Here is a 10,483-nt window from a genome sequence, read left to right as displayed (position 1 = left end):
GTCATTCCAAGTACTTTCCTCCACATTTCCTGTCTCCTGGGGCCTGACATGCAGAACATCCCACCACTACCACCAGTGACACCATGAGTAAATGCCTTTGCCTGTTCATTCATTAAATTTAGACAATAATTTACAGTTGTTTCTACACTACATTCATACAGACACTGGGTTCCCATTTTGAACAAGACTTAGAGATGAATCCTGCTCCATACCAGATGCCACAGAACAGGGTTCAGCACCAATGCTGATCACAGGTAGCTTGTTCCCAGTCTATTTAAAATCATGATCAGTTATCTTCTGCACCCTGGTCATTGTTCAAGGCCCCAGGCTAGCCTGCACCTCCATCCATGCCCTGAAACTACCCCAAAATAAAAGCTGTCTGTCTGTCAGAAGACTCAAAGATGTCAAAGGGAGATCACTTACCTTTTATACAGTACAGCAAAAGGCTTCTTCACAGCATACTGCAAAACACAGAGTTTAACACATGTCACCCCTAAAACATGTACAGCACTGCTGTTTTTACAACCCAACAATTTACAGGAACATGTGAAACAGTAACTATGCAGAGCAGCCTAAAAGAAGGTACCTCAAAAGGCCTGCTCACAGTAATACCCTTCAAGCTGGTGACAATCTTGTTTCCAAATTAACTGCACAAGAAATTACTTGTAGAAACTGAGAAATAACAAAGTAACTGAGAAACAACTAAAATCAAAGCAATCCCTCTGCTTCTAAGGGGCATAAGGAAAAACAGGGAGAGAACAACAACTTGATTATAGAAGCATAAAAGAACACGAAAACAGCAAAGCAAAGAGAAAATGAGTGTAGGAACAGCTATAATATTTTGAGCTATAGAGTTAGGAGACAAGTTTGGTAACTTAGTTTTAGGAGAGGCTGAAAGCTCCCTATCAATACACAAAGTCAGTTTACAGAATTCTGGGATATGACTTAGCTGTGTGAAACAGTCCCAATTCTGTGCCTAATCCTCTTAATCCTCTTGTTTTCAAACAGACTTGGCAACACTTCACTTGTATACTAGACAATTGTGAAAAAATAAAAGAGCAAGCTCAACATTTCTGGCAAAGAAGAAACTGGAAGAAAGCAATCTTCCTTAAGAAGCAGGTAGTGACACCTTTGGAGTACAGGTCATTCCGAGATTTGGGGTACAGGGAGAGTATGAAAATACTGATAGTGCAGCAGAGACAGAATATTGTAAGAAAGAGAGAGGAAGGTTGCATGCTATGTCGAACAACTCACAATGTCTTTAAGCACTTCAGTCACTGTTAAATTTGCATTTCCTCCTTTTATGAGCATAGCATTTTTTGTATTTTCATTTAGCTTGGGTTCTCTCTTCTCAAGAAATCTTTTTGCTCTCTTAGTTTTGGGCTTTCTGTAACAACAAATTAAAAGTTAAAAGCTTAATATATGTAACAAGACTTGACACTACAGGAAACTGTGAATCCAAACAAGAATTGGAATAAACTGAACAAGTAACTTGTTTCAATGACTCAAACTAATCCCAACCTGCAGAATTACAATCAATGCCAAAAGCCCTGTGTCAGGTGACTGTGAGAAGAAAACGAAGTTCCTCAAAGACCACCAACAGCCCCCAAAATAAAAGCTGTTGGCAGGAACCAGCATTGAATGCTAGGCACTATCAGGGTGAAACACCACAGCCTTCGCAGGGGCACAGACTTTAGACACATCAGTGGCTACGTGGCTTAAGAATTACAGCTCTCCACTAGATTATTTTCTCAGTAAAGCACTAGTTTTATTTTCTTCTTTAAAACAAACAATACTCCCCCCCACACAGAGGTATCCCAGCATCGACAGGGGTGGAAAGGAGCTCTGGAGATCACTGAGTCCAACCCCCCTGCCAAGGCAGGTGCCACAGGAATGTGTCCAGGTGGGTTTCCAGGTGGGTTTGGACTGTCTCCAGAGAGGGGCACTCCAGGATCTCCCTGGGCAGCCTGGTCCAGCGCCCTGTCACTGTAAAGAAGTTCCTCCTCACGTTGAGGTGGGACTTCTGGTGTTTTAGTTTATGGCAACTGCTCCCCATGCATCACTGAAACTTCAGAAATGAATTCTCTCAGGTGTACGCGAACACACAAATTCAACACCAACAAGTAACCGCGGTTATTTTAAGCTACCAACTGAGCAAGGGCTGTTTGGCCACCACTAAAAAGACGGCAGCGCTCGGCTTCCTCTTTCCCGAACGTTTTCCATGCGGCTTTTCTCTCTGCTGGCTCCCCCAGTGCATGCCGCCCGGGCCGCCGCCCCTCCCGTTTCCCGGAGCGGTTCCCCGGCACACTCACACCACTCGATCCAGCGCATCGTCGTCCCGCGGGGCGGCGGGGAATCGGTGCGGGGAGTACGGAGCGTGCCTGGGCTGTTCAGCCTGGAGCACAGGAGACTGAGGGAAGACCTCACTGCAGTCTGCCACTTCCTCCTGAGGGGAAGAGGGGGGACAGACACTGATCTTTTTGGTGACCTGTGCCAGGGCCTGAGGGAATGGCCTGAAGTTGTGTCAGGGGAGGGTTAGGTTGGAGATATCAGGAAAAGGTGCTTCACCCAGAGGTTGTATGGTTGCAAAAGTTAGGGTTAATAATAATAGGAACAAAAGCTCGACCATTAGAAATAACACTTAAAATATTAGAAGACCCCGACATTATTATGAATGTACACATTGTGTGTGACATACATAAAATGTATTCAAAAAATAATATTGATTACCAGATTAATTAGAACAAAGAAACAGCTTCAGTGTAGTGCTGAAAGAAAAGGCTGAGAAGGGCAGAAACCAATGCTGCTGGAACACTTTGTACATAGGGAAAAAACTGACATACATAGTGCCAGACTAAGTAACCAGTTAGCGAAACATGGGAGAGTTGCTGTGTTTGCATTCTGTCGGAGGACAAACTCCTGAAGCGCCTCTCTGTTCTCAGGGGCTGAAGCAGCCATAGCAAGAGCCCTCCCTGCAGGAGGCTCAGCTGCCACCGAGCACACCGCAAACCCTCGCTCCGGCACTCAAGAGCCTGTGTATTCCCAGGATCGTTATTCCAGTTATAATTGTCCTCTATCTATCAGCACCACACAAATCAAGCATGAATGATGATGTTTTTAAACTTCCATAGTTTCAGTTAAGTCCAGAGGAATGGCTGTGCGGTCTCCCAGAAACCTCAAATGCAACACAACCATGTGAAAGATCTTTCCCAGGCTGGAGGCACACAGAACATGTTCTCTTTCCTTCCTCTCCCTGCCTCCCTTTCCTCTAGGATTCAAGTCTCTTCTACACAGAAAAAAAAAAAAAAGAGGGGAATAAATGGGATTAATTGTTTGAAACTGTTGCCATTTTAATCACTTCTCTTTACTGATGCTGTGCTGTGAACAACGCTGTGGGTGAGCTTCTCCTCTGATCATTACTAATTAAGGTATTACATAATTATACTGGAATTAATTAGGTGTTCTCATCCTCACAGCACTGTTGCAGTTACACTGTTTTGAGGGAGGCAGAGAAAGGTAGGAAAGAAGAAGGGTCAGAGAGAAAATGTTTTCTGTTTTAAAATTGTTGTGCTTTTGAAAACATTATCCGAGTGCACCACAAACTCAACTGTGATACAGAACAGTGTGTGGCAGATAATGTACTGCTACAATAATGTAGCAGTACCTACCCACAGACTAACTAGGCAGCACAATACGGTCACATGGACTAGTCTGGGAACCACTGATGCATGGGTACAGGATCTTAAGCATAAAACCCTCCAGGAAAATGCCAGAGAGGAAGATTAGAGACAAGAAGTTACTGTGAGGAAAAAGAAAAACGGGGTGACCACACTTCCTTTTGTATAGCACGCATTATATTATACAGAAAATGGGGGAAGCAATGCAACAGATACCTCTCTAAGAACTGGATTTAATTTGCTGGCAAGTTTGCAGGGGTTTTCAAGACTTGAGTGGAAAAGCCCTGACCAACTTGCCCTGAATTTCAGTGTTGACCCTATTTTACATAGGAAGCTAGATGAGAGACCCCCTAAAGTCCCTACCCACATGAAAGATTTCTAAACTCCATCAAGGAGACAAAGGACACTAGAGAGAATCTAAACTAAGCAATTTGAGGAGCATTCAATAAAAGCCACACTTATTTAATTTATATTCTTTCAATAACTGCAGTACAAGAGCAGACAGAGTATGTGGCTGAATACGACACACAAGGTGAAGCTATAGTTGAAAAATTCAGGTCTTTATTTTAAACAATGATGTTGCTTTCTTTTTACAAAATGTTTCAGACTGTACAATACATCAACATTTTTCTAAACTAGGAGTTTCTTTTAATTATGTAACCATTTCCACTTGTCCACTTTTGAGGTAGGGATACATACATTTCCAGTCAGTATTTTTAAAAAACAATTAAGCCCTTCCCACTATAATTCAACACAAAAGCAATGCACAAGAACATAATGTCTGTTTTTCCACTAGTCATTTTTCAGAGAAGGTGGAAACCATGCCATGGCCTATAAAAGTTGACCCATTAATTCTGTGAAGAAATCCTTAAAAGATCAGAGTTAGTATCATGGAGGTACATCCTCTAAGGCAGCATTTCCAGAAGGAGATCCCTCTGCCCCAGAAGCCAAGCTGTCAGGCAAAGGAATAGGGGCATCTATTTCCAAGTTGGGCAGCTTTTCCAGGTCAGAGTTCATGTTAGAATTGCCTTTGCCACTCACCTCTCCCTCTGACTCTTCAGTCAATTTATCTTGGGCTTGAGCTGACTCCTCAGAATCATCCTTTTCAGGCAGAAAACTGCAAATCATATTAAGCCTGCTGTAGGAAAAATCTCTGTCCTTGATCTGCAACCACTCTACTCCACCTGATGTAAAGAAGGAAAATTCTATTAGTCCTTAGACAAAAGGAGTTAACAGCAGTTTTTATTTTGTTTAAGTTCACTGTTATTAAGGCTGAGCCTGACCAAGATCCAAGTAAAAGAAACACTTCGAATAGAAAGATGTGCATATCCCTCACCGACTACTTTCCACATACTCATTTACTACTTTTCATAGTCAGAAAATACAATGCAGGACTAAAAAGATCTTTCCTCTGATCCAGTATGGCAGTTCCTCTTGTATTTAGGTGTCTGATGCCACTCTTAAAATAACTTAAACATAAATCAAAATGCAGAGAAAATATTTCACAAATGCAATGAAGAGAATAGAATGTGTTCACCTAAATATTAGATCTTCAGGCAATAGGTAATGACAACAGAGATAGGACACAAGTTCTTGCACTCTCTTGAACTCAAGTGTAACAACAGGTTGAAACCAACCCCAAATAGAAATCGGATTCTACTCCCATTTTGATTTTTACTCAGTACATGTTGTCAATTCCCAAGATGTTGTAGTTACTTTGTATGCACAAATTCCTGTCACGGTACAGAAACAAAGTGGTTTTCAGTACTTATCAGCAGTACTGCTGCTCTAGAATAAAAAAGGTCTTTGTATTAAGCAAAATACTCTCTAGTCTCAATTTAATATTATTATTATACCAGCAAAATAATGTTTTCAGTTTAATATTACATAATCTATTCCACACAGAGAAGTGGCACGTGGTGTTGATAGGAATGCTGATGTTTGGTTAGATTCTAATTGACATTTCATTTTATACCTCCTATGGCCAGTGTCCAGCTGACTGCTCATATTTAAGATAAAATGGCTATATATTCTTAAAATAAGAAGCAGTAACACTGACTTGAGTGAAAAAAGGCAGCTAAAAGCAGTAGGACAGTTCTAATGAGTACTGCTACATATAGTAGTACGCTCAGTATTTGACTATGTAAAAGTTCTGACTTCTGTACAAAAAAATAAACAAAGCAAACATATGAACTCTGAGTTCTGCCTCCAGAATGAAAATCAATATAAATGGTCTTCTAGGTATGTCTTTGCAAGTAACTTAGATTAATTTCCATTTAACTGTAAATTCATTAAGTACAATTCAGTTCTTTTCAACAATTACAGAGACTCAGAATGTCCTTAGAAATAGTAGGTGAAAAAAAGAAAAATTCAAGAAAGAACTACTAAACAGCACCTCTGATTTTGAAACTTCTAGATGACAGAAGAATGTACCAGGGACCATCAGCATATGTTTTTCCTGCTCTTACACTTCTTTGTAATGATCTCCTAGTAGCCATTTGTGGAGGCAGTGCTGGTCAGAAATGTATTTAATTTTTTAATCTAAATATACATATGCTGCCTAAGGAAGAAAGTTCCTTTAACTTCCTGCATGCTGTTGAATCAAACACTTAATAAAGGCTGACTATCCCTGTGGATTAAGCATAATCCACCCATGTCCACCTGCATAAGAGCAGAATCACTCACCAACATTCTCTTCTCCTTCCTTCTTTTCTGTCAGAAGGGTCCGTGTCATGTTCAATTTCTTCACTGTGTGGCACTTGTATTTCAGCTGTACTTTTTGGTTGCCTTCTGCATCTACTAAGAAGAGAGGAGAAAAAACAATACCCAAACCCCAATCATTATAGTGAATTCCACTAGCAACTGAAACAAGAGAAATATTTTTAACCTCCCCAGCTACTGAAACAAACAGAACATCAAATCACAACAATTACCTTGCTCTGTGTTTTCTTCAAAAACCACACAGGTTCCCAAGGCATCTATGAAAAACAAAGTGAGACATTTTTAGAGACTAATTTGCATCAGCTGCAGATAATGCACCCACTGGCCCAGCTGTGGGAATGTTCAGACTTCCAGCCCCTCGCAGAGGCACAGCACTGGTAAGGAACTCAGAGCAGGCAGGAATATCACAGTCATTGGAATCACTACAAGGGAGGATCCCAGACCATTTTCTTCCAGACCAGTGTTGTCACCATAGGGCAAATCAAAGAACTACAGATTGCACAATGTGTCAGTCCTGCTTACACAGGAGACAACAGCACTTTAAGGCATTTTATATCCCACATTTTTGTCTGCAGGAATACTAGCTGGTGCACCCCAGAGTCAGCTTCCACACATACTCCTCTGGAAGTACCATGGATGCATGGTTAATTTAGCAGTGAATTCAGACTGCTACTGCTCTATATGGTGTTATACAACTGCCCACAACTACAGCATCTCACAGGACCAACTGCAGTAAAACCACCTGATGTTAAGAAAGTTCCTTGGGTCATGTGAAAAGGGAGAGATTGGATTCACATAAGTTTTCCTACCTTCATATTCTCCTGCAAATACATATCTGTCCACTTGTAAAATGGGCCTCTCTGTCTCTATTCCCTATGTAAAGAAGGATAAAATTGCATAATGTCAGGTCTGTATTAGCCCAGGTGCATTTCTCACTGTAAGACCAGCAAAGACAGACACAACAGAATTTAGATTATATCAATTCCTCATCATACATGTTCCTTTAAGTATATTAAATACAAAAAAAAAACCCAGATAATGCTTTTTAGTAATCATAATAAAACCTAGTATAGAATTGTATAGAAAATGCTCTAGTATATTACAACAAATTCAGATCAAATGGCAGCCAATAGTCTATATAAGTTAAAGTGTTGTTTTTCCTCTAGGAAATTAATGTAACCTCCATTTCTAGTTAACAAAAATGTAGGTGTTTGCGTGAAGATTATGTTATTTTCTAAGCTTCAATTAATGCAAGTTCTAGAAAGTGGAATAACTTTAAAACTGGAAAATACCCAGGGTGAAGAAGTCCAGCATAAGGCATTACATCAGCACCAGAAGTGCCACTGCAGGGTCACAGAAGCTTCTGTGATTACTGTGTGTCTCTGTTGTGAAGGAGTTGGAAATTGTTGCTATCTTATTTTTTTAAACAAGGAGTGGAAGAGTAAGGAAGCACTTCTGTCAGCTTATTCCCTTCCTCTAGAGCACAGGTTTTCCAAATACACAAGTCAGCATACCATTTTTCTTATTTAATATATATCTACATACTGTATTTTGATAAAAATCAATATCTGAACAGAACACACTAATTAAGGCAAAATGACTTTGAATAGTACCTTGTGAACATCAGAATTATTCAGGACATGAAGACAAGCACTTGCTAAAAGTTTTGAAGATAAGGCATTACATGGTAAATTGCATAAACTACAGAATATCACACAGGTTAATATGAATTTGTGCAATTTTCCTCATATATTTCTGTGTTTCAAAAGTACAAGGATCAACAAGATTTAAGCTCTGGGATTCCCTTTCTTCTGCATAAATTACACAAATAACACAGCTAACACATAGAACATATTTTTGTGGGTTTTTTCTTCTACAAGAAATAAATGCAATTAATAACACATCAGTACTAAACAATAGCATTATAGGGGTTTTACAGTCAAAATTTTATTTCTTTGGCTAATTTGCATTCCTTTGTGGACTGTGCAGACTTGGAGACTGTCTTCCCCTGATGCGACCAGCATCACGGAAAACTTGCTAAACAGAGTAACACAGAGCAGACGCTGTAATTAAACTTTTAACAACAGCTGTCTCAGGAAAAGTCTCAAGGAATGCTTACTCTGTAGAGTGAATGCAAGTATATGTGGATACAAGTATGACACAGTATGGATACTTTAATTTTACTAGTAACATTACAAGGGAATCTCAAGGCACAACATTTGAAAGAATCCCAGCAGCGGCACTGAAGCATCTGTAGCCACTCAGCCATAAGTATGAATGATACATGTAACAAATTTCAAGAGAATTAGATCAGATCAAGGAGGGAAACCTGCATATCCACCCAAAGATTGATATTTAATGGATTTTGATTGTATTTCTACTTCTGAAACATTCAGAATTGACTTTGCCACTCATATATATTGTGATCAGTAGCACACTCAGACGTTCTCTTCCATCTTTTCAGCCTATAATAAAGGTCTACTTTGAGAAAGTATTTGCAAATCAGCAGTACTTGTACTATCTATACAACTCTCATAGTCTACATAAGTTTTGAAGGGCAAATAAAATCTGTCCTATACAGATAAAGTGATTAAAAAACTCAAAAGGAACAGGAGAGGGAAACCAGATTCCTACAATAACCTTACAGTGAAGGAAACATCCAAACCTGTTCACTAAACACTTAATACTCAAATATCCTTTACAAGACTTGAACTTGCCAGGATACATCTGCAAAAAACCCCATTGTAAATACAGTGCTAATCTTAAATATTTTGCTTTACCTGTCTGCTGTATTCCAATTATTCGAATAAGTGTGATTAACATTTATGGTTTTTTAACATGTGCAATACATAATTTAAAGAAAAATTAACTTAGAACTTGAAATCAGAGCAGATACTGGTCCAAGCTTATATATACTTCTGAAAAAGTTTCCTTATATTTATGCAATAATGTATTCAAAGACTTTATGCTGTTTCTGAAAGAGAGCCCACAACACGCAGCCAAGCAAAGCACACATAATTCTCTATCAAAGATTTGATCTAATGTTATTACATCAAGAAATTTAGAAGCAGCCTCACTCCCTTGTTCACAACCATAATAACTTACCCCTTTCCTACTGTGCTGTAATCACTCACCAAAATCTTGCACTTGTTTTCACATTTTTCTAAGAAGTCTGAATCAATAATTCCTGATAGCTCAACCATGACCAGTTGCTCCTACAAGAAAAGTTGATCATGTACAGCTGTAACAGATATGACAGAAATCAGGGGGGAAAAAGCCCTCCCTGAAATCAATCTTCACCAATAAGAACAGCATACAAAGACACAGCCTTTCAGGATAAACAGACCCCAAAGTGGAGTTTATGCTGCATTTTCTCAAGAGACAGAACTCCTGTAATACCCAGGGAAATTCAGTGACCCACTGTTCCATAAGACACCTGTTTCACACCCGAATTTCCTGGCCTTCTTCCTGGCGAGCAATGGGGGAGCACTTTTTTCACCCTTGGAAAACGAGCATCAGTATGGCTCTGGGGAGATCCTACAGCACCTTCCAGTACCTAAAGAGGGCCTACAAGAGAGCTGGAGAGGGACTTTTTATAAGAGCCTGTAGCGACAGGACAAGGGGTAAGAGATTTAAATCGAGAGTGGGTTTAGATTAGATACTGAAATTTTCATTAATGAAAATATTTTTTTTTAACTGAGGGGAGAGGTGTGGCACTGGAACAGATTGCCCGGAGAATTTGTGGATACCCCATCCCTGGAAGTGTCCAAGACTGGGCTGGATGAGGCTTTAAGCAACCTGGTCTAGTGGAAGGAGTCGCTGCCCATGGCAGGGGTTTGGAACCAGATGGTTTTTAAAGGCCCTTGCAACCCAAACCCTTCTCTCATTTTGTGATTTTATGGCGATAGGAAGCAACATAAACTGCAAATGCGCTCTCTGACCACGCAGTTTTCGGGGAAGCCCGAGGAAGAACAGCCAGAACCACGCAGCTCTGGGGACGACACCACTGTGGGGACTGAGAACCCCGCCAACCCCAGGAAAATGCGATCGGTCCGCGGCCGGCCCCTCTCCCTGCCTGCCCCTCC

The 10,483-nt window shown here is 40.3% G+C and overlaps 2 protein-coding genes across 2 annotated transcripts in view; both read right to left on the bottom strand.

Annotated features, from left to right (window-relative positions):
- RPF2 (ribosome production factor 2 homolog) overlaps window positions 1-2,958 on the bottom strand; it is an 11,792-nt gene extending 8,834 nt beyond the window's left edge. Inside the window, exons 1-4 of the mRNA XM_014312077.2 lie at window positions 2,899-2,958; window positions 2,313-2,395; window positions 1,255-1,387; window positions 424-461 (exon numbers count right to left, since the gene is read on the bottom strand). Of these exons, the coding sequence (XP_014167552.2) occupies window positions 424-461; window positions 1,255-1,387; window positions 2,313-2,395; window positions 2,899-2,958 (314 nt within the window). The remainder of the gene's footprint in view (window positions 1-423; window positions 462-1,254; window positions 1,388-2,312; window positions 2,396-2,898) is intronic.
- A 1,258-nt stretch (window positions 2,959-4,216) lies between these two features.
- GTF3C6 (general transcription factor IIIC subunit 6) lies at window positions 4,217-10,441 on the bottom strand. Its single transcript, XM_005418425.2, has 6 exons — window positions 10,340-10,441; window positions 9,533-9,613; window positions 7,208-7,271; window positions 6,611-6,655; window positions 6,363-6,476; window positions 4,217-4,861 (listed from the first exon to the last, which is right to left on the bottom strand). The coding sequence occupies exons 2-6, from the start codon at window positions 9,599-9,601 to the stop codon at window positions 4,566-4,568; spliced, it is 588 nt and encodes a 195-aa protein (XP_005418482.1). The 5' UTR covers window positions 9,602-9,613; window positions 10,340-10,441; the 3' UTR covers window positions 4,217-4,565.
- Window positions 10,442-10,483: the final 42 nt, after the last annotated feature.

Source organism: Geospiza fortis, unplaced genomic scaffold, assembly GCF_000277835.1.
Source record: "Geospiza fortis unplaced genomic scaffold, GeoFor_1.0 scaffold98, whole genome shotgun sequence".
Lineage (NCBI taxonomy): Eukaryota > Metazoa > Chordata > Aves > Passeriformes > Thraupidae > Geospiza > Geospiza fortis.
Note: the sequence above shows the minus strand (reverse complement) of the source record. Positions and strands in the feature narration are given on the sequence as shown.